This window comes from Tamandua tetradactyla, chromosome 9 (assembly GCF_023851605.1).
Source record: "Tamandua tetradactyla isolate mTamTet1 chromosome 9, mTamTet1.pri, whole genome shotgun sequence".
NCBI classification, from domain to species: domain Eukaryota; kingdom Metazoa; phylum Chordata; class Mammalia; order Pilosa; family Myrmecophagidae; genus Tamandua; species Tamandua tetradactyla.
In genome coordinates this window covers 88,865,865-88,890,955 of record NC_135335.1, presented here as the reverse complement: position 1 = coordinate 88,890,955, position 25,091 = coordinate 88,865,865, and the positions used below count along the sequence as shown (strand labels likewise).

Below are 25,091 nucleotides of genomic sequence, written 5' to 3'. Positions count from 1 at the left end.
TCAGCCAGCTGCTCCTCTTCTCCTCCAATGCCGCTCAGGCCCAGAAGGGCAGGGAGGGATTTCCCTTTGCAGCTCTGCTTCTGAGAAGGAAAAGGCCACCCACGCCCTCTCATTCCTTCAGTTGGCTTTCTCTCTCCACAACCATCAGCCGAAGGCACTGCTACTCCCAATTTCCAGTAAGAAAGGAAATAAGAAAGAATTAGGTAGCAGAGTTCAGAAACAAGAAAAGATACGTTCCTGCCTCGCCCACACTACTCTGTCCTTTCCCTAAATCTGTTGTTCATTTCTCAGAATTCTCTCATTCCCAGTTAGACTAGGCGGTGCTGGAGGGGAGGCCTGTATCTCATCTCAGCTGTCCATCACATTCCCAGAATACGGCTGCTATCCAGAAAATAATTGGTAAGGGAATACAAATTTGCTCGCATTTTCTTGCCTTCTCCCTTCTCTGCTTTCCAATTCTATTTTAATTAAAATAGGTTCCTTTTCAGATCCTTCTACTCTGATGCCAAACAATTCCTAGTTTATAGCCTTTCACTGACATCCCTTCTCTGGCAGGAAGAAAGAAGGAAGGTAAAGTGAAACTGCCACTCATTTTGTAGAACTTTGTACTCAAGTGCTTTCTCTTTGCAAAATCTCATTCTCAATGAAGATGCCTTTGAATCTCCCTCACGTGAGTACTACATGAGTAATGAAACATAACTTTTGAAAAGTGTGTAAATATGCCCTTCTTTACCCGCACTTCTTGTTCTGTTATTGCAGAAATATTTATTCTTGGGAAGTGTCCCCACCGCAAATGAGAAGCATGGTAATTGTCATTCGCTTCCCAAGAACACGGGGTGGATTGCCAAACGCTTTCAAAACTGGCTGGGTGCACAATGAGTTCATGTGCAAATGATGTTTGCAAGAAAGAAGCTGTGCATCCAGGACACTTGCCGGGGTGTGTGCAGTTTAAGAGTTCCCTGCAGACATTACAAAGAGTTGTAATGCCACTTCTTGGAGGCTTCCTCACATGTCCCGGACTCAGCCACCTTTGTTTCTTCATGAGGACTGCCATGTTATATTTAGGAGCCCCTGTAAAAGAGGGCTCCCCTGTTAGAGCATCAGATTGATTACCCGTAAGGGTTTCACTCCAATTCCACCGCCCCTTCCTCCTGAAGTCACCACGGGGAGGTACGGCCCACAGAAAGGTTTAAACCCTTCTCCCCTTCCCTTTGATGCTACCCAGTGGGTAACGGTGAAGCGTTTCTATCAGCTTAGTAGATGTATCCTGATTCAAGGGACTGAATTGACACAGGCACAGCTGGTTTAATATATATATATATTTAATCTTTATTTTAAACAACGTTCAGTTAAAAGACTCCTGGAATCTGTGACGCTAGTTCGGAGTACAGCTGAGTCTCTAACTGATAAGGGACACCAAAGAAAGGAACAGAAACCCAGGTCTAAGTGATATTCTGGATCAAATTATGTGTAAGAATTTCACATATGCTAAAAATATTTCAGATCAGTTGAAAAAAGATAGATTCTTCCTCAAAATGGTACTGGAACGACAGCCTGGCCATCTGTGGGAAAAGGAAGTGGTAATAATTAAGCATATGAGCTCTGATGTAAGAGATTTAAGCAGGGTTAAATCTCAGCTGTGGTACTTAGCAACTGTGTGAACATGGAGAAGTTATTGTGGCCCTGTAAATCCTAATTTCCTTTTCTGTAAAATGGGAATGAAATAGAATCGGCATGAGGATTAAACAGGATTATGAGCATTTACATATAGTAAATTCAATTAATGTTAATTTATTCATTATTGCTATTGCCTCACTCCCTTCAGCAAAATAAAGTTCACATGAGCAAAGATACAAATGTAAAAAAATAAAACTATCAAAAGTACTAGAATAAAACGTGGGTGAAAATTTTTATAATCTTTATGAACGTGGCATGAAATCCACTAGCAATAAAGATAAACATTGCTACAGTGATTACATAAACCTAAAAAAAAAACTGTTAGTGTGTAACTGCTCCAAGACTAACAATAAACTGGGAACAATGGTTTCAATACCATGGCAAAGGGTTACTATCCCTAATATATAAAGAGCTCTTTGAAATCTATCAGAAAAACTGATAAATGACATGAGTATATAATTAACAAAAAAAGAAGGAAATACAAATAGCCAAAAAATAAAATCTGGGTACAGCTAGAAGAAAAAACAAAAAATTATGGAACTGTAACCCATATCAAACTTTAAAATCTGTTCTATAGCGACTAGTTAAAATGTACTTGGAAATGCACTGCTTTTTTTTTGTATATATGTTATATTTCCCAATTAAAAAAAAAAGAAAATCTGGGTAATATCACTGCTAGCTAAATAAATGCAAATCAAAACCATAATCAGATGTGTCTGTGTGGTGTCCGACTGCAAAGCTTAAAAAGGTCTTAATACCTAGCATTGGTGATACTTTGTAGAATTAGGCACTCTAACTCACTGATAGTCAAAAAGTATAACTTTACTGAGGTATTTGGCAATATCCATTAAAATTACATATATATTTAGTCACATACACATATATATTGTAGCATTGTTTGTATTGAGGAAGAAAATGAAAATAAGCCAAATGCTCATCAAAATTTAGAAAACTTAATTATGGTGCATTCCTACAAAGGCATACTATGTAACTGTTAAAAGAAAGAAAGAAATAGATCCATGTGCTGACACAGAAGAATGTCCAATGGCATTAAGTGAAAAAGCAAGTTTCAGAATAGTGCATGCACCAAAACATATCTGGAAGAGTAGTGCAGCAACCAGGCAGCAGTTCCAATCAGAGTCCCCTGCAGAAGAATCTGTAGCAGGAGGCAGAGCTGACTGATGGTCCCCAGCTACTGCACCTTTGGATCCCCTGCATATTCACACACACAGTCCCCCCAGGCTGCTCCCAGCCAATGATTGAGCCATGTCATTTCTCCCTGACATGGGACTCCTCACAGGTCAAGACTCTCAGAATTGCATGCACCTGCAAGCCCTTCCTTCCCAATCTTCCTGCTTTCCTCTCCCCTCATCTAGGTGCACTGAGTCTGGAGGTCCACCCTCCCAGCCTGCTCCTGCTCCTTTTCCCCTTTCTTTCTCACAAGCAATTCCCTCAGTAAATCTCTTGCATTTCTGTCTCTGTCTTGGTGCCTTCTTCTTGCAGGATCCAAACAGATCCAAAAGGCATACCCAACTATAAATAATTATCAGTTTGGAGCTAGGATGGGGAAAGGGAAGTGGAAAGGATAAGTGGAATTAAGGATAACTTTATGTAATTCTGCACCATACCACATTCTTTAAAATGGGTATATAATTCTTTTAAAAAATGTTGGATCCCATTTTGGCAAGTAATTGGAAGTTCCATTATTTCCACACTTAAACCATATAACCCAACAGTGATAAACTAGTTGACAAGGGTTAGGCTAGTTGACAGTGATTTGGGATTCAAAACTAGCCCCGGGCTGTCAAACAGGCCTGATAATAGGTCAGTACTTTTTAGGCACTATATCAGGCTATGAGGCTGTCATATGTCTCTACACAAAAATGTGACCTCTTAAGTCCTGAGAAAGTAAAGACACTGTAATAATGCATTTTCAAATACAGAAAATAACCAGTGTCCTGGTGGGTAGAAAAACATACTGCCGCCCCTTCCAATAGACAGGCATATTGAGGTATGTGAAGTTACCTTGCTCTCTGGTAGGAAGAGTAAAGAGTAGAGCGGCCAAGATAAAATAGGGGGTATGAAAAATGGACTCCTATGAAGACATGGCCTCTTTTGGTTTACAACTTCTCAAAAGTTGGCACACAATCATGTTTTCAAACACTGGAGTCTCATGCCATGTTTTCCAAGAGTTCTTTTTGTCTTACATTTTTCCACGTGTTCCTCTGTCTTACATTTTTCTATTTGCTAAACCATGTGCAATTTTGCCTTTTATTTCCATTAACTTTAGATTTAATAGCCTGACTGGTTATTTTATTTGACTGTCTTCATATCATCAGTTTTAAAAAAAACACATAGACAATTGCTTGAATGATAAGGATCCAAGAATAGAACTTGGTGCTATATTTAATGCTCTCACTAATACTCTTCCTTCAAAAAAAAATAAAAAAGACATGAAGACCTATAATCTAGTTATTTAGGAAATATTATTAAAAGAAAGCAATCTACAAGTCCTATCAATAACATTTATGCAAACAGGAAATACTATCCCTAGCAGCATAATTTTAAATACCAGTGAAGAGCTATAAACTGCGTATGGACAAAGGTTCAGCAGTACTGACATTACCTTATGGTTTATTAGAAATACAGAATTCTCAGGCCATACTTCAGATCTATATATAAAAATCCGCATTTAAACAAGACCCCCAGGCAATGCATAGGCATATAAAAGTTTGAGAAGCATTACTATATGCAATATATTTATTATAAATTTTCATGTATTACATATTATTACATATTTTTGTCTCCCACCATGTTATCAATAAATAAAGGAAAATATTTACTGGTTAACATTTTAAACATTAAGCATTCTGCAAACCCACTTTAGTATATAAAGGTAAATATGAAAACAACCTCAGCTAACATGTATGAAAGTCAACTCTCTACCAGGAGCTCTGCTAGGTGATTTGCATGCATTTACTAACTGAATAGTCACAATAGCACTATGAAAGAGATTCTACTATTATCCCCAAATATACATGAGGAAATTAAGACTAAGAAAGGTTAAAAGTAACTGGTTTACACTGACATAGTTAACCAGGTAGAAAGCTAGAACTTGAAATCAAGTGGGACACTCTCCAAAGCCCAAGACTTTACCACATTTGTGAAACCTATAATAGAATTGATTTTAAGGCACACAAAAAATTCCAACAATTATAAACTTAACAAATCCTAAGAAAAACTCCAAAAATTGTTATTAAATTTGACAAGCTGTTTGCAAAGTCTATATGAAAGAAAATGCATAAGAATCATCACCAAAAAAAGTTTTTGAAGAAAAAGTATAAGTTTATCCCCCTAGATATAAAAAAAAATAAAGCTATATAATACTTAACAGTGTGGAATTGGCATAAAACGTGACCAAGAAAAGCTCAAACAGAATAGAATCCTAAAACAGACCCATGCAGAAATATGGATTTATTTTTCATCAGAAAGTAGAAAACCTTAAGTCAACTGGAAAAAAGATGAACTATTGTGATGGTTAGATTCGTGTGTCAATTTGGCCAGTTTATGGTGTCTAGTTGCTTGCTCAAGCAAGCACTGGCCTGCTGTTACTGTGAGGACATTCTGTGGATTTATATCATCAGCAAGTTGATTGCACCTGTGGCTGACTGTATCTACAATCAACTGAGAAGACTGCCTTCAACAAGGAGAGATCTCTTAGCCAATCAGTGGAAGAATTTAAAAGGAGACTTGATCACTTCAGCAGCAGAAGAGAAAATTTCCATCTCTACTTCAGCTGGCCAGCTTCTCCTGGGGAATCTATCAAAAACCTTCATCAGAGTTCCCAGCTTGCATCCTAACCTACAGAATTTGAACTTGTGCATCCCCACAGTTATGGGAAACAATTTTTATAAAAATCTCATAATATTTACAGACATTTCCTGTCGGTTCTGCCTCCTTAGAGAGCCCTGACTAATATAACTATTAAATAAATGTTATTGGATCAACTGGCTAAAACGTCAGGAAAAAATTAAATTATATCTTATACAAAAATTATCTCTGGGTTTACATGCAAGCTAAGTATAAAAGCCAAATTAATAAAAGTATCGAAAGAAAATAAGGTAATTAAAAAAATTATGTTTAGGTAGTAAAAGACCTTCCCAAACTAGAAGAAGCAGAAAAATCATGAAGAAAAAGATTTGCAGAGTTGTTTAGACAAACATTTAAAACTTCTTTATGGCAGAAGATAGTTAAAAACAAAAGCTTTTTACTAGAAGAAATACATGCACCATCTACAACAAAGGTTTAAGATCCAGAAAATGTACAGAGCTTCTGCAATAAAAAGGAATATGAAAAAAACAACTCAATAGAAAAATGGGCAAAGGACATGAACAAGCAATTCATAGGAGAACACAAATGGCCCATGTGTTGGTGTGAAACTGTTCTGTACCCAGAAAAGCCATGTTCTTTTAATTCAATCTTGCAGTTGCAGACCTAATCAAAAGATTAGGTTGTTTCCATGGAGATGTGACCCACCCAATTCAAGGTGTGTCTTCATCCTGTTACTGGGTCATCTATGAAGAGAATGAAGGGCAGAAAACAATAGAGAGAGCTCAGAGTCAACAGAGCAGAGAGATGACAGTTGGAGGCAGAAAATGCCCCACAAGATGCTAAGACAAGAGATGAAATTCAGGGTTTGCCCTGGAGAAGCTAAGAGAAGATCTACAGACATTTATTTGAAGAAAGAAAGCACCCCAGCAGAAGCCAGAAGGACCCTCAGGAGCTGGGAGAGCCATTCAGAAACCAATCCAGGAGAAAAGGGCCAGCAGATGCTGCCACGTGCCTTCCCACGTGACAGAAAAACCCTGGGTGCAATTGGCGTTTCATGAGCGAAGGTATCCTCTTGTTGATGCCTTAATTTGGACATTTTCATGACCTTAAAACTGTAAATTTGTAACCTAATAAATCCCCCTTGTAAAAGCCATTGAAAAAATGTAAAAGCCAAATTGAAAAATACACCATTTCTGGTGTATTGCATTCCAGCAGCATTAGCAAACTGAAACAGCCCATAATACAGAGAGATATTAAATCTCAATAGTAATCACCAATATGGAAATTAAAGTGTAGTATTGTGTTTCAATTATTTATCAGATTTACAAATTTAAAAAAAGGTAACAATTGATGTTAGGAAGGATGAGGGGTAAGGTATTCTCATGCACTGTTTCAATTGGTACCTCATGGTGGGGAGGGGCAAGGAGTGGTGCATTTTGGATGGCTGTACCTATCAAATTGAAAAAATCCTTCGATCCAAGAATACCTCTCCTAGGATTCTATTCCACAGAAATATACACACTTGAGAACAAAGATGAATGCAAAATATTCCCCGAAGTATTTTTATGATTGTTGAACAATTTTAAGCAACCCAAATACCTATCAAGAAAGAAAAGGACGGATAAATCATATTATATTTCTACTTCAGAATAGAGCCACAAACAAAACAGTATGCACAGATATGGAAATATCTCTAAGACCTGGATATTGAAAAAAGCAAACTGCACAATAATATGTAAAGTTAAGACCTCATTTATATATTTAAAACAAATGTATCTATACATACTACACAAATGCATAGAATAAAAATCTTGGAATGACTACTAAATTAAACTTCCCTCTTCTAAATGGGACTAAGAGGTAATGCATTTTAATTTAATTCTATATTTTATTTCATATACCACTATGTCATTTGAACCTTTAACAATGAGAATGTAGTCAGGTATTAGTGTATTATTTTAAAACTTAAAAACAAAACCCAGAAAACTGAAGTAAATAAATGCTGAAGAATGAGTAGAACTAAAATGAAGAAGAAAGGTAGGCTGTGAAACCAAGGAGCTGCTATCGCTATAAAAAAGTCTGCTTGGAGGGAGGGTTTTCTTTAGCGTATTTCTGTTTATTTTTATTTTTTACCCATTTCACATGTTTAATAAAAAATCAAGAAGGATTTCCACCTACAGGGAAAGAAGGGCCAGTGCTCTCTGTTTCTGTGAGCATGACAACAGTCGCTGAAATTTCCTTGTACTGGAGTTGACAACACCCCATTCTAGTTTTCACAAGAAAAGCCACTCCTTCTCCTTGTCAGATCACTTTATCACTGACTCCGCTTTCAAAACCATAATGGGTTTCCTGACTTCTTCCTTTTCTCAAGACAAGTAGGTGTCTCAGAGCACCCTGGAACCCTCCATACACCCCTTCTCTGCTAAAGTTAAAGAAAAAGATAGAGGGAAAGAGACCCAGTGTGACAGTGTATTCTCCAGTGGGGCTTGAGTCCCAGCTGGACACCCCACGCCACATTTTCTGTCAAAGCTGCCTTGGATGTAAAAGGCTCAGACACATTTGCTGGGACACAAAGAGGCAGAACAGGGGCCAAGTGAAAAGGAGACAAGTTAGGGCTGAAAATGAGCTCTGTCCAGCAATAAAATATTAGGTGGTGAGCTCCCTGCCACTGGAAGCAAACTAGCAGTCCTTATTGGTACTAGGGACTAGGCCAAACTGAGCACCCCCTGAAGATTCTGAATAGGAAGCTATAATTGAGGTCCAGTGGTGTGTACTTTTGCAAAGCTCCAGGAATGATTCTGAGGCATACTAAGTTTGGGAAACCCCAGTCACTATGCCTGTTTGGGACCATTGAACTGCAAGGGCTCCGAGTCCCTTTAAAATAGCCCAGGAAAGAGACAAAGCAGTTTAACAATCAAGCACCACCCCCAGGCCTCTTCAGCCCCAAACTCTGAAAAGAGTCCCAGAGTTTGAGCGCACAGTCATTAAGGTCAGAGACGACAGCCAAATTCTAACTCTGCCACTTGATAGCTGTGTGATCACAAACAAGTTACTAGCCTCTCTGGGCCCAATGTCCTCATTGATAAAATGAGAATGACAACACTAGTACCTATGTCATTAGCAAGCTGAAATGAGTTAACATAACTAAAGTACTTAGAATAGCACCTGCTCTGGAATTTGATAGATAAAGCTGTGTATATCCTAAATGCCACTGATTGCACTGTTTAAAGTGGTTAATTTTATGTTATGTGAATTACACCTCAATAAAAAATGTGCACAAGCGGAAAAAAAAAAAGAACAGCACTTGGTCCATAGTACGTATGACCCGTCATTGTATGATAAGGAAATAGATTACGAGGAGAAAAGTAAGTTGGGGACAGTCAGCTGCAGAGCTCCAACTAAGATTTAAAGCCTCTCTCTTACTCACCAGAATCCCCCCTAACCTGAACTAAATGTACACACATTCAATTTCATTTCCTCCCTGCCTACAAGGGCTCCCGCGTTTACTGGGACTCGACTTGAGCAGGAGAATAAGCTTGTATACAAATCACTGAACCCCTTCAGGCTTTGGTTCCTTGTCCATAAAACCTGGAGAAGGTGTTAGATACAAAAGCCTGGCGCGGCGGGGGGCTTGGGGACAGCAATTAACTCCTGGGGCAGAGGGTTCAGAAGGAGGCAAAAGTAGATCAAATGGGAATTTTAATCCAAGAAACGTTCACGGGCCCCCTTGAGAATGAGGCGGTGGGACGGTGGCCGGAGAAGCGGGGAAGGCAGCCTGGCGGATCCTGCGATGTCCGCTCCGGAATAAATTACTCTCGAGCGCTACCCACCAGGCAGGCGGGCCCGAGGCGAGGATCCGGAAAAGTACCTTCTGGGAGTGGATGGCACCCGAGCCAAAGCAAGCGCCCGGCGCACGGCGGCACCCAGGAGCGAAAGCGGGCGGCCGCGCTTCCGAGTCTGGGTCTTCCCGGGGGGTAAAGTAACCCGCGGCGGCGGGGCGCGGGTGCCGGACAGGGGGCGCCGGGCGGCCCTGGGGTACTCACGTCTTTGGCATCGGGCTCCGAGTGGAACCGAGTCCTTGGCGGCGCAGGTGGGGGGGGCGGGGGAGGGGGTGGGTGAGGCGCGGGTGTAGACGCCAGTTGGGACGCGGTGTGGACGGGCAGAGGCGGCCTGGCGCCCGATCCCGGGCTATGAATCAGCTGCGGGGTGAGCGCCCAGGGGCGGGCGTTACGGGAAAGCCACGGGGGAGGGAAGAGGGGTGAGGACTTTTGCAATTTCCCGTCTTGCTCCAAACTCCTTGGGCTCCTGGGACCCACAGGAATTCGCCTCCGGGACCGGGGCTTGGCGGCCGGGCAGGGCCCGGGTAGGGGTGGGGGCCTGGTGGCGCTGAGAGGAAGTGGGAGAGGCCTGGGAAGGACAAGGAAACCGAGAACTCCGCGGGCCGAGGCATCCCACCCCGCGCGGCGCTTCTCGCAGCCGCGGTTTCCTGCAGAGAAGGCGAGCGACCCGGGGAGGGTCAAAGTGTTTGCCTCCCCCAGCCAAAAAAATCTTCAGGCAAAAAACGAGCCCTCCAGCCAAACTTCTGACCTTTATTTTCATTTGGTGGTTAGGGCAAAAAAAAAAAGTATTTGGTAAAAAAGAAATTTTCTAGGACTCCTGTCCTCTCTTAGAAGTGTCTTGTCAGGCACTTAAAACTTCACCTGTGGCAGCAGTCCCGAAACCTTCATTTCAGAAAGAGCCGTATGTATGTATGCTACAACATGGCTTGCTTTTCCTGTTAAAACGCCGTCTACCCTTTACTGTGTTGGGCTCCATTTGAAATACATATTTGCCCTATTTTTATAGTTATATGATGCAACAGTACATAACTAATAATACATAAATTCTCTGATGGAAGTCAACATCAGTTTTTGGAACTGGTGTAGAAACCGGACTAATATGGCCCCTTCAGTTGCAGCCTTGAACCCAAAGAGGAGGTGGACCTGCCCAAGGCAGTGTCTGGGTGCCCCGCTGCTCAGCAGCCTTGCTCCTGTTTGGGAAACTGATCTGGTCGTGTTTGAGGACCTTCCAGAGGATTGCAAATGAAGGGCCTGGGCAAAAGAAGTGGGCAAGGATGGACTATGAGTTGTATCTTAAAACTCCTTGAATTGACAGGATGGTCTAGAGTAATGTCAGAATCATCAAGTTACTTTTATGTTTTCCACATTTTTTTATTCCACCCATCTCATCTTAGGGAAAGAATTTTGTTTCTTTAAGGACAGCATACACTTACTACTTAATGTAGCCCTGAAGACTGTACCCAGTAATTAACAAATATAATCATAGCTTACTGAACTTTATTTAGATGTTTATTAACCTTCTGATGTATTTGTAATGTGGCCAAAAGGCAAATACTTGTACTGTTATAACTCACATAATTGTAGCCCAGACACCTTGATGCTTTGCTTTGTAACTGTAACTGAGTAGCCTCATAGTAATCTAGTAATGCTGCACTTCTGTCATTCAGTTAACAGCCCCTTTAATGTTTATTAATGAAGAAATCTGAGCCAAACCACTCTGATTTCTATCTTACGGTGATAGATGGGGTCAGTTCTAATGAAAGCTGACCCTCCTGACATGTGCAGTAGCACAAAACTTATAGTTACTATAGTAGCCCATATCTCATTGAAATACTTTTGTCACGCCCGTAATTGCTTTAATCCACCATGTCCCTTACATTCGTCCTATGACCAAGTATGTAAGCTGTCTGCATATGCTCCGTAATTAGGCTATCTCTAACCTGGTCATCTCAAACCACTGTACTCATCATCATAAGCCTGCCTTTTCCTAGATTTTGTAAAACTCTCAGAAGCTCTCCAGTTCTGGGGAGACAGATAAGAGGCCTGCAGACCTCCTGTTCTCCTTGCCTTGTGCTTTGCAGTAAAAGTTCGCTCTTTCTTTGAAACCCCGGGATCGTAGATTGGCTGTTAAGTGCATCAGGTAGCAAGTCTGACCCAGCAACAAGACCATGTTGCATAGGAAATGTTTGATGACGATGAAGAAAAGGTACTTCTGTCTAAATAAATGCATGGTCCTTTGCCACACCTCTCATTACTTAAAAAAAAAAAGTTTTATAAGAATCCATTAGTTTAGCCATTTGCACGGCTATGGAAACTGTCAAACCAGTTCCCAAAGGGTTAGAAAGGCTTTCTGATTCTGTACTTCACTGAGTGAAAACATTAATTTCTTGATCGAAACTGTTCATGGGTGGCTCTCTTATAGCAGATAAAATGCCAAAGAAAAAACACTCAATAGTGAAGAATTTCTGCAAAGTGAATCTTATCTTACTTTGGGCTTCTATCGCAGTTGAAGGAAACTGAGGTGCACAAAAAAGATTTGACACCCACAATAAAGTTCATTTATATTGTGTGCCTTTCTAATTTTTCAATTTGTCCCCCTTTTCTTGAATCCAATTTCTATAGCACCTGTAAATTAATGATAATTAATGATAACAGTGGGGCCATAAGGCTTATTGAGCTCAAAACTTACATGCCTTGCTTAGCATTGACCAAAACTGTGTTCTGAAAATACATATTTATTCTGTTCCATTCGGCACTCCTCCCTGTTGCTCTCACTTCCTTTTTTTTTTTTTTTTTTTTTTTTTTTTTAGCATGGGCAGGCTACGAGAATCGAACCCAGTCTCCAGCATAGCAGGTGAGAATTCTGCCACTGAGCCTCTGTTGCTCTGCCTTCTCACTTCCTTTTGGTATCAGTAGCACAACTCTCTTCCTCATCTCCCATTTTCCTGACATTCCTTCTCAGTCATTTTGTTTATTTCTTTTCTACCAGCTCCATCCTTGACATTTTCCCCTTAATCTACTCAATCTCCTAAATGATTGCATTCATGCCCTTGATTTCAGTGGTCACTTTAATGACTCTAGAATCTTTTTCCATTGCATTTATCTCACCTCGGCTCCGGACCAATTTATTTATACTTCAAGGTCAATATGCTCAAAATCAAACTCTACTCTTCCCCACTTGATGCTCACATTAAGTGTTGGTTACACCTCTAATTTAGATACCAAATCCAGAAACCTAGAAATTTTCCCAAATTCCAGCCTCCGTCATCTTTCATCCTCCACCAGGAAGTCTCCTGTATGTATCTGTTTCAGCAAAGCCTGAATTCCGGGTATCCTATCCAGCCTGTTTACTTTCTTAGGGGCAGAGTAGACCTGTAATTGTCAAGAATGTGATATATGCATATAATACACTATGTAAACTCTGAGACGTAATTATGATTTTAATTGTTTAAATACCTATAATTTCATGATGGGAAATATTTGGTAACCAAACTGGAGTTTGAAGGAATCGGGTATTTTCTGAAGAAGTAGCTTCTTCAACTAAGCAGTGCATGGTACACTTCACAGTTATCCTCATCTATAAGAAGTCTGCATTTGTTTGGGTTTTATATTTGACATAAAAAGATTTCCTTTTAGGTCTTAAAATGCACTGCTTGTGATTATGGTTGGTGGTGTGATTAGTACTATTTATGTTTCCCCCACGGGCACGCACCGGGAATCGAACCCGGGTCTCTGGCACGGCAGGCCAGAACTCTGCCTGCTGAGCCGCCGTGGCCCGCCCTAGCACTATTTTTAAGTGCTAGGAAATGGAAATGTTATTTTGTAAATCTATTACTGTATTGTGAAAAACTAAATAGGCCTTTTGAAAAAAATTTAATCTGAAACTTCTCATGAAGCTTACTTAGACTTCCATCACTTCCAAATACCCAGAAAGGGACCCAGCAATGACAAACCAAGATGTTAAGTATAAGAGGGTCACGTAGAACATCCACGTTTTATAATTTTAGGGGGTTTCCTAGAATTACTTAATTATGGATTGCTTTTCTTTCAGAATTTATTGTGAATTTAAGTTAGGGATAGCATGGTCCTTAACAATTCTAAAAGAGTTGCTTGAACTGGATATTATTTGAAGATTAATTGATAGATTGATTTTGCAGGTTGCAGTCTCTCCCGGAGTTGTAACTGTGATTTCAATTGTTCCAGGAATCAGGCAATGGGGAGAACCTTCTGTGTCTTTTCCCCCATGGGCATTGTTAGGGAGAAAGTTGAATATGTGTTTTAGATAGCTGCTTTTATTCTCTTGGCATAAGGTTATGAGAATTAATAAATGAGAGTACAGTACTCAATGCTATATGATAGATCATTGTCAAGTAAACAGGGAAGTACTTTTGGGAAATTAGAAACTTTGGGGACTTTTATACAATATTGCTCAGGTTGATCCAATAAGGTCTACGGTTGTATTTATGTTTAAATTTCATCTCTTATAGATTAGCCAGAAACAAAAGGACAAATACTGTATGGTCTCACTGATATGAACTAACATTAGGAATGAACTTGGAGAATTTCAGTTAAGAACAGAGACCATCAGGAGATAGAAATAGGGTAGATATTGGGTAATTGGAGCTGAAGGGATACAGATTGTGCAACAAGACTGATTGTAAAAATTCAGAAACAGATAGCACAATACTACCTAACTGTAATACAATAATGTTCGTACCCTGAATGAAGCTGAATGTGAGAACGATAGAGGAAGGTGGCCTGGGGGCACAAATGAAATCAGAAGGAAAGATAGACGATTAAGACTGAGATGATAAAATCTAAGAATGCCTAGAGTATACAATGATAATGACTAAATGTACAAATTAAAAATGTTTTGCATGAGGAAGAGCAAAGGATTGTCAATATTGGAGGGTGTTGAAAATAGATGGTAATTCATACTTTAAAATTTTAACTTATGTGTGAGACTAAAGCAAAAAATGTTTATTGGTACAAAATTTATATTTCGACTATTGCATTTCCTAACCTAACTTATGTGGACAGTTTAATTGAATATCATAAGTACATGAACCTTGAGTAGGGCATGAGACTTTGTAGGTTTGTCCAGAGTGATACCCTGATAAATCCCAGAGTGATTTGAACAGTGAATTAAAAAGTTTTTGCAAAGTCCCCTTGGGGGAATGATGGGAAAGGGAGAAAATTCAACTTCCCCATGTGGAGAATTCCTGATATTCTCACAAGCAGTGGGGACAACCAAAGCAATAGGTCAAGCCCTCAATCTTGAAGTTTGTTCATATGGAACTTATTCCTGCAAAGGATAGGTCAAGCCTACTTAAAATTAGGCCTAAGAGTCACCCCCCAAGAGAACCTCTTTTGTTGCTCAGATGTGGCCTCTCTCTTTCAGCCAACATGACAAGCAAACTCACTGCCCTCCCCCTCTCTGCATGGGATATGACTCCCAAGGGTGTGAACCTTCCTGGCAATGTGGGACAGAAATCGTAGAAGGAACTGGAACTCAGCATCAAAGGATTGAGAAAACCTTCTCAACCAAAAGGGGGAAGAAAGAAATGAGACAAAATAAAGTGTCAATGGCTGAGAGACTTCAAAGAGAGTTGAGAGGTTATCCTGGAGGTTATTCTTACATGTTATATAGCTATCACCTTTTTAGCTAAGGTAGTTTGGAGAGGCTGGAGGCAAGTGCCTGAAAATGTAGAGCTGAGTGGCCATGTTTTTTGAAGATGATTGTATAATGATGTAGCTTTCACAATGTCACTATGTGGTTGTGAAAACCTTGTGTCTGATGCTCTGTTTATCTACAATATGAAAGAATGAGTAAAACATATGGATTAAAAATAAATAAATAGGACAGGCCACGGTGGCTCAGCAAGTAGAGTTCTCGCCTGCTATACCAGAGACCCAGGTTCGATTCCCAGTACCTACCCGTGCAAAAATAAATAAATAAATAATAGGGCGAACAAATGTTAAAATAAATTGAGTAGATTGAAATGCTAGTGATCAGTGAAAGGGAGTGGTAAGGGGTATAAAAAAATAGGGGAAAGAAAGGCTAAAATATATTGGGTAGATAGAATTACGAGCGGTCAATGAGAGGGAAGAGTAAGGGGTATGGTATGTGAGAGTTTTTTTCTTTTTATTTTTTTTTCTGAATTGATGCAAATGTTCTAAGAAATGATCATGGTGATGAATATTCAACTACGTGATGATATTGTGAGTTATTGATTATGTACCAAGAATGGAATGATCATATGGTAAGAATATTCATGTTTGTTTATTATGTTTAGAAAAATTGCTTTTAAATAATAATAGAGAATAGCAAAAAAATTCATCTCTTATAAACAGTGTATAGTTGGAACTTAGAAAAAAATCCATTCTGACAATCTTTGTATTTTAATTTCATTGCAGTGTTTAGCACACTTACATTTTTTTTGAAGGGGGAAGAGTTCTAGTTTTATAAAAAAAATTTTTTAATTACATGAATGGTTGCAAACAATGTTTTTATTCAATATGCTGTGGCCTCTTTTTGTAAAATCATTTCACATGTCAATTTCATTCCATTCCCTAGGTCACCCTAGCTCTGGAATAGCACTCCTACATTTGAGGCAGTTATTCTTAGGTTAAGTTTAGGCCTGCTCTTCTACTCTTTATTTTCTGTTTTTCTTCCATCTAATATTTGTTCTTTTATTCCTCCTTTCTTGTCTCCATTTGTATTATGTGAATTTTTTTTTTTTAGAATTCTATTTTGATTTGCCTTTTGATCTTTTGTTGTTCCTCTTTGCACAATTTTGTAGTGTTTGCTTTATGGGCTATAAAATACATCCATAATTTCCACTGTCTACTTGAATTAATAGTGTACCATTTCAAGTAATAAGTCCATTTAACTATGCACACCCATTCTTATGCTATTGTTGTAAAATGTATCACATCATGGATATGATAAACCCCCTCATGTGATGTATATTTTAAAGAAATTAAAAGGGAAATAGTATTTTATGTTTACCTACATATTTACTTTCCCCAATGTTATTCAATCCTTCTTAAATATCAAAATTATCACCTGGTATCATTTCCCTAGCCTGAAAAGGGAAATAGTATTTTATGTTTACCTACATATTTACTTTCCCCAATGTTATTCAATCCTTCTTAAATATCAAAATTATCACCTGGTATCATTTCCCTAGCCTGAAAATGCAGGTCTATTAGAGATACTGTCTCATAGTTTTATTTCACCAGAACATTTCTTATTTCATGTTCATTCTTGAGGAATATTTTCACTGGATATAGAATTCTGTGTTGATGGCTTTTTTTTTTAATGTCGTGGTTTATTCCAGTTGCACTTTTTTTTTTATCAGCGAAGTGGTGAATTTACAGAACAATCTAGCATGCAATACAGGATTCCTATACACCACTCCACCAACAACCCTTGTATTGATGTGAAACATTTGTTACAATTAGTTGTAGCACTTCTTTACAATTCCGTTAATTAAAGTCATCGTTTAACTTGGGGTTCACTATTTGTATAGTATAATTCCATCATTCCAATTAGGAACCCTGTGAATTTTAAGCCTTAACTTCCCATTCCCCATCTCCACTCCATCCCCTGGAAACATGGCCCAGACTCTGACTCTGTGAATTTGCTTATTCTAATTGTTTCAAATAAGTAAGATCATATAATATTTGTTCTTTTGCATCTGGCTTATTTCACTCAACATGATACCTTCAAGGTTCATCCACATTATAGCTTGTATCAGGACTTCATTCCTTTTATGGCTAAATAACATTTTGTTGTATATATATATATATATATAAATAATTTTATTTATCCTTTCATCGGTTGTTTGATGCTTGGATTGCTTCCATCTTTTGGCAATAGTGAATAATGTCACTATGAACATTGGTGTGCAAATATCTATTCGAGTTTCTCTGCTTTTCCACATCCCCTCCAACACTTGTTATTTACCAGTCTTAAGTAGCAGCCATTCTAATGGTATGAAATGGTATCTCATGATCTTAAAACTTATTACATTGTGGTTTTGATTTACATTTCCCTGATGGCTAATGATGTTGAGCTTATTTTCATGTGCCTTCTATCCATTTACATGTCTTCTTGGGAGAGGAATCTTTTTCAAGTCTTTTGCCCAGTTTTTAATTGGGTTTTTTGTTGTTGTTGCCAAGTTGGAGGATTTCTTTATGTATTCTGGACATTAATCCTTTATTAGATGTTTGATTTCCAAATAGTTTCTCCCATTTTATAGGCTGTCGTTTTGCTTCATGATAAGTCCTTTGAGGAACAAAAGACTTATTATAGGGCGGGCCACGATGGCTCAGCAGGGAGAGTTCTCGCCTGCTATGCTGGAGACCTGGGTTTGATTCTTGGTGCCTGCCCATGCAAAAAAAAAAGAAAAATACTTTTTATATTTTGATGTGGTCCCATTTATCTATTTTTTCTTTTGTCCCTTGTGATTTGGGTATAAAGTCCAAGGAACCATTGACTAACTCAAGGTCCTGAAGATGCTTCCATAAATTTTATTCTTAGAATTTGATAGTTCTAGCTCTTATATTAAGGTTTTGGATCCATTTTTAGCTGTTTTTTTTTTATATGATATTAAATAGGGATACTCCTTTTGTTTTCAAATAGAAGTCCAGTTTACCCAGCATCATTTCTCAAAGAGGCTGTTCTTTCCCAATTAAATGAACTTGCTACCTCATCAAAAATCAGTTGGCCATAAATATGAGGGTTGATTTCTGAGGTCTCAATTCTATTCCATTGGTCTATAGTCTGTCCTTGTGAAACTACCAGGCTATTTTGATACTGTGGCTTTGTAATTAGTTTTAAGCTCAGAAGTGTGATTCCTCCAACTTCATTCTTATTTTTTCAAGATGGCTTTAGCTATTCAGGGCCCCTGACCCTTCCCTATAAATCTGATTGCTGGCTTTTCCATTTCTACAAAGAAGGTTGTTGGAATTTTTATTGGGATTGCACTGAATCTATAAATTGCCTTGGGTATTACTGACATCTTGATAATATTTAGTCTTCTAATCCATGAATACAGAATATCCTTCCATTTATTTAGGTTTTTAATTTCTCGTACCAGTGTTTTATAGTTTTCTTTGTACAAGTCATTTACATTCTTAATTAGGTTTATCCCTAGATATTTGATTTTTTAGTTGCTTTGTGAGTGAAATTTTTTGCTGATTTCTTTTTCTGATTATTCATTATTTGTGTATAGAGAAATTACTGATTTTGTGATGTTGCTCTGCCCCTATGCTAAATTCATTTATTAGCTGCAGGAGTTTTGTTGTGGATTTTTCAGGATTTTCTGTGTATACTATCATATCATCTGAAAATAGGGAAAGTTTTACTTCTTCCTTTCCTATTTGGATGCTGTGATGGTTAGATTCTGGTTGTGGAGGGCCAGGAGCAATCAATTAGGCCCAAGCAGGGAAAGTCCCCACAACATTGGGCAAAAAGTCCCCAAGAGTTAAACAATAACCAATGTTAGGGAACTGAGGGAACGGGATGTGTTTTGCCAACAGCTAATGGCATTTTTCTGCTTCTATGATATGCTTGCTTGCTAGCAACTGCAAAACCATGACAAATTTTAGCCTTTATAAGCACACCTTGAAAACCTCTGGGGGCTGCTCTCTGAATCTTCCTTCTTGGAAGTTCCTGAAGCAGTCACCGTCCGGCTAATAAAGACTCCAAATTGGCTTGCAGTTTTGAATTATGTGGTCTCTCTTTCAGTGTGCCCCACAACATTTGGAGGCCCCAGCGAGATCGTACTTAATGGGACATCTGGTGACCACAGGTCCTGGGGACCGCCCCCGGAACTGAGGTCCGGCCTAGGGGAGGGCCTCGGAGAGACGTTCCTCCACCCCAGGCAAGGACCAGGAACCAGACCCGTTCTACAGGACCCTCCGAAATTATACAAAATCTGGTGGAGTCATCTGTTCCTGGAAACCTCACCGGTGAGTACAGGTCTGTTACTGGATCCAGGTCGGGGACCTCTGGAAGGCTGGACACAGCATTACTTCCAAGGTCAGATCCCGCCCGGAGCAAGACGTTGCCCAGGGCTTCTGGTTAGGAATCAATTAAGGATAAGGCTTTTGTGTGTCTTGGTTTAGTTTGTCCCTTCTCTCATCTGTTGGTCTCGTCACATTCTGTGTCATTCTGTCGCATTCTGTGTCGTTCTTGTCATAATTGCCTTGGGTCAGTCAAGTTTATCTGTCTGTATTCCCCTTCAATGTTTTTTGAAAAATTTCCAGGAATTTCAGTGGAAGGCCGGGGACTATGGAGCCCCTGTCAATGCCTTCAACTTGAAAAAAAATTCTGCTCATGGGAGTGGCCAACTTTTGGTTCTGGGTGGCCTCCCGAGGGAACCACAGATCTGTCTATAGCTTATAAAGTCCAAAGGACGATTTTTGGTGATCCAGGCCACCCTGACCACATCCACTATATACTAATTTGGATTGAAATGTTAACAGAAAAGCCCAAGTGGTTACAGTCTTGCCTGGAGTCACAAAAAGAAAGACCCCACCCCCACCCCAGAGCCAAAAAGTCCCTCTTAATAAAAACCTCTCAAAAAGAAAGGACTAAAGGGATCCCAGTATTGACAGGACCATTGGAGGACCTGCTTTTGATGGACCCTCCCCCATACCCAACAGCCCCTCCGCCCCCTCTAAGACCAGAAACGGCCAGGAGGCGGCAACCAGCCCCTCTGATAGCCGGGAGGTGACCTTCAGTCCCCCCCATACCAGAAGTGCCTCTGCTCACCACCCTTCTTCTGGTTCACAATCACCGGATTCTTCCGGAGCTCCAATTTTACCTTGAGGCAGGTTGGCCCTGCCCCGGGGGATGCCCGCCCACTTTTCATGGTCTAAAAAAGAAAAGGAAACCAAGGAACAAGGTTGGGCCTAGGTGCAAACCAATGCACCTACAGCAAAGAAAATGGGCATTGGAAAAATGAATGCCCTGAAAAGGACTTAAAGGACTAAAACCAGCCCCCATTCTAGTTAAAGAGGCTGATTGACGGGACCAGGGCTCCATTCCGTTGAGCCCTCGGGACCCCAAGGTCACCTTAGAAATTGGGGGCAAGCCTATAAAATTTCTTGTGGATACTGGGGCAACCTTCAATACCCAATAAGCTTAAAGGCTAAAAGAGGCATTGCAGTTCATATCAAAATACTCCAGGAGGCAGGTATTCTGGTCCCCTGCCATTCGGCCTGAAACACTCCCCTTCTCCCAGTCCAAAAACCTGGGACTGATGATTTCCAGCCAGTGCAAAATCTCCAAGAGGTAAACAAAAGAATTGAAACCATTCACCTCACTGCGTCTAACCCACTTACGCTCTTGCGCCTGTTACCTCCCAGTCAGCAGGTCTACACTGTTCTGGACTTAAAGGATGCCTTCTTTTCACTTCCCTTGGCCACAGTAAGTCAACCCATCTTTGCTTTTGAATGGACTGACCCAGAGGGGGGTTCTCTGGACAACTAACCTGGACTCGGTTGCCTCAGGGTTTCAAAAATTCTCCCACCCTGTTCGATGAAGCCTTAAGCCAGGATCTGGCTCGTTTTAGACAAGAGCATCCAGAACCTCTTACTGGCAGCTAATAATCTGTCAAACTGCAAAAAGGCAACCGAAAACTTGTTACAGTAACTAGCCCAGCTGGGCTATGGGGTCTCAGCCAAAAAGGCCCAACTCTGCACCAGTTCAGCAACATACTTAGGGTATGAATTAGAAGGGGGAAAAAGAGCTCTGTCTTCTAATAGGATTGAAGCTATCCTAAAAATACCCCAACCAAAAACAAAAAGGCAGGTACAGGAGTTTTTAGGAGCAGTTGGATATTACTGGCTCTGGATTCCCAGGTTTGCAGAAATAGCAAAACCCCTGTACACTAGCACAGGGGGAAAGAAGGAAGCCCTACCCTGGACTAAGGCTGAGCAAAAGGCTTTTAAAAGGAGTACTCACCCAAATGCTAGGACCATGAAAAAGGCCAGTTGTCTACCTGTCTAAAAGACTAGACTATGTGGCAGCCGGGTGGCCAAGCTGCCTCCGAGCCATTGCTGCCACTGCCATTTTAGTAAAAGAAGCATCTAAATTAACTCCGGGACAGGACTTACACATAGTGGCCCCACATTCGATAGAGACATTACTAAGGAGCCTGCCTGAGAGATGGCTCTCAAATGCCTGGATAACCCAGTATCAGGTATTGCTACTGGATCCCCCAAGAATCCGCTTCCTAAAAACGGCAGCTCTTAACCCCACCACCTTGCTTCCAGATGATGACCCGTCCAAACCCATCCATGACTGTTGCGAGATTTTTTAATCTTTCACAAACCTGAGGGCTGACCTTACCAACAATCCCCGGCCAAATCCTGATTAAAAATTATATACAGACGGGAGCAGTTACGTCTTGGAGGGAATCAGGTATGCAGGGGCAGCAGGGGTAACTGTGGACTGGGTTATCTGGGCTCAGGCCCTAGGACATGGGACTTCAGCCCAGAAGGCCTAACTAATAGCGCTGACCCAGGCTCTAAGGTGGGGAAAAGGGAAGGTTGTCAACATCTACATGGACGGCAGATATGCCTTCGCAACTGTGCATGTCCATGGGGCACTATAGCAAGAGCGGGGACTTTTGACATTGAGAGAAAAGGAAATAAAAAATATACAGAAATACTCACCTTGCTAGAGGCTATCTGGTTGCCAAAAAGGGTAGCCATTATACATTGCAAAGGACATCAGACTACCGGAAATCAAATTGCCAGAGGAAATGCCCTGGCTGATAAAATGGCAAAAGAGGTTGCCCAAAAAACAGTGGGGATGCTGTAAATACTTCCTGTTTTACCAGGGCAAGTGCTGCCGAGCAGGGCAGGAAAAAAATTTTTTATACCAGGGGAAAAAAAATTAGACTGGGAGAAACTCTGGGCACTAAAACAGATCTGGACGGTTGGAAAATTCTCCCAGATGAGAGAATCCCTGGGGAAAAATTTCATTACCCAGTTCACCAAAGTACACACCTGGGCAGTACGAAACTAACTGAACTCTTACAGGGAGATTACTACATTCCCTGATTGCAACAAGAAGCTTGGCAAGTATTGTCCAGATGCCACATCTGCACCCAGGTAAATTCTGGCCGAGGGAAAGAAATGCCCCAAGGAACCAGGCTGAGGGGACAAGCCCCAGGAGAACAGTGGGAAATAGTCTTCACAGAAATATTAACAGGATACAAATACCTGTTAGTCTTCATCAGCACCTTCTCTGGGTGAACTGAGGCATTTCCTACCAGAACCGAGACAGCACAAATAATAATAAAAAAAACTAGTTTCTGAAATTGTCCCCTGATTTGGCCTCCCAACTGCAATGGGGCCCAACAACGGGTTAGCGTGCATCGCCCAAGTTACCCAATTATTAGCAAAAATATTAAATATCAAATGGAAATTACATTGTATTTATAGGCCACAGAATTCAGGGCAAGTTGAAAGAATGAATAGAACAATAAAATAAACTTTAAATAAGCTAAAGCTCGAGACTGGTGAAAACTAGGTGAGTCTCCTTCCATTTGCCCTCCTAAAAACTAAATGTACTCCCTATGTTAAGGGAATTACCCCATATGAAATCATGTTTAAATAACCACCTTCACTAATCCCTAAATTGGGGGGAAAAAATAGCTAAATTAAATAAGCATTCTCTTCTAAAATCATTACAGGCCCTGCAGTCTACCATCCAGCAAACTCGGGAACTGATGAAGGCAGCCCATCTGGGACCAACAAATCCTGCCCCTAAAAAAGATCTATTTCAGGTGCAGCCCAGAGACCTAGGCGGGATAAAAAAGCTTCAGCCAGTCACCTTGGAGGCCCGTGGACAGGACCCCTGCCAGTGATATGAAAACTTATTTTCCTGGTCCCCATGGCTGACTACGCTCTTGCCCGCCGTAGCAGGGACCCTAATTCTCATATTATTAAGCTTAATGTTGAACCCCGTATAATCGACTGTCTAACCTCATACGTGCAAAGAAAAATACTAACTATTAAATTATTAGTCCTTGGAACCCAGTATCAGCAAATTTATAATCAAAATAAAGAAACAATGATTTGATTCTCTCATAAAACCAGTGGGGAATGTGGAGGGCCAGGAGCAATCAATCAGGCCCAAGCAGGGAAAGTCCCCACAACACTGGGTGGAATGTCCCCAAGAATTAAACAATAACCAATGTTAGGGAACTGAGGGAACGGGGTGTGTTTTGGCATAGCTAACGGCATTTTTCTGCTTCTGTGATACGCTTGCTTGCTAGCAACTGCAAAACCATGACATAATTTTAGCCGTTATGAGCACACCTTGAAAACCTCTGGGGGCTGCTCTCTGAATCTTCCTTCTTGAAAGTTTCTGAGGCAGTCGCTGGCTGGCTAATAAAGACTCCAAATTGGCTTGCAGTTTTGAATTATGTGGTCTCTCTTTCGGTGCGCCCCACAACACTGGTGTCAACTTGGCCACGTGATTACTCCTAGTTGTCTGGTCAGGCAAGCACTGGCCTGACCATTGCTGCAAGGATATTTTGTGGCTGGTTGGTAAACTGGGTGGTGTATTAAATCATCAGTCAGTTGATTGCATCTGTGGCTGATTACATCTGTGATCAAGTAAGGAGTATCTCCCACAACAAGGTAATGCAATCAGTTGAGAGCTTTTAAAGGAGACTCTTTCACTGCTTCTTCAGCCAGCCAGCCTCTCCACTGGTGTTCATTCAGACCCTTCATCATAGCTGCCAGCTTCACAGCCTGCCCTATGGATTTCGGACTCTTCCATTCACACAATTGCATGAGATGCCTTTATAAATCTCATATTTACAGATCTCTCCTGTTGGTTCTGTTTCTTTAGAGAACCCTGACAAACACAAATGCCTTTTATTTCTTTTTCTTGCCTAATTGGTCTGGCAAGAACTTCTAGTACAATGTTGAACAGCAGTGATAATTATTGGGCATCTTTGTCTTATTCTTGGTCTTAGAAAAGCTTTCAGATTTTCATCATGAAGTAGAATGTTAGCAGTGAGCTTTTCATATATGCCCTTTATCAATTGAGGAAGTTTCCTTCTTTTCCTATTTTCTAAGAGTTTTTATCAATAAAGAATGCTGTATTTTGTCAAGTGCCTTTTCTGCATCTATTGAGATGATTATGCTTTTTTTTATCCTCATTCAGTTAATGTGTTGTATTACATTAGTTGATTTTCTTATGTTGAACCAACTTGTTTACCAGAGATAACTTTCACTTAATCGTGGTGTATAATTCTCTTAACACACTATTGAATTTGGTTTGATAGCATTTTGATGAGGATTTTTGCATCTATATTCATAAGCGATATTGGGCTGTAGTTTTCTCTTCTTGTGATGTCTTTATCTGGCTTTGGTATGAGGGTGGTGTTGGCCTTGTTGAGTCAGTTAGGGAGTGTTCCTTCTCTTCAATTTTTTGGAAATATCTGAGAAGAATTAGAATTAAGTCTTTTTGTAATGTTGGTAGAATTTCCCTGTTAAGCCTTCTGTTCCTGGGCAACAAGGGTTAGGAGGTTTTTGATTACTGGGTCAATCTCTTTACAAATAATTAGTTTGTTGAGATCTTTATTTCTTCTTAAATCAGTGTAGGTAGTTTATCTGTTTCTATGAATTTGCCCATTTCATCTGGACTATCTAATTTATTGGCATACAGTTGTTCATGGAATCTACTTGTAGTCTTTTTTATTTTAG

At 40.2% G+C, this 25,091-nt stretch overlaps 1 protein-coding gene across 3 annotated transcripts in view; it reads right to left on the bottom strand.

Moving 5' to 3' along the window:
• OSMR (oncostatin M receptor) overlaps positions 1 to 9,607 on the bottom strand; it is a 66,659-nt gene extending 57,052 nt beyond the window's left edge. For all 3 annotated transcript variants that reach the window (XM_077117033.1, XM_077117035.1, XM_077117034.1), the window contains exon 1: positions 9,552 to 9,607. In XM_077117033.1, coding sequence (XP_076973148.1) covers positions 9,552 to 9,562 — 11 coding nt within the window. In that variant the 5' untranslated portion in view covers positions 9,563 to 9,607. The remainder of the gene's footprint in view (positions 1 to 9,551) is intronic.
• Between the last annotated feature and the right edge of the window lie 15,484 nt (positions 9,608 to 25,091).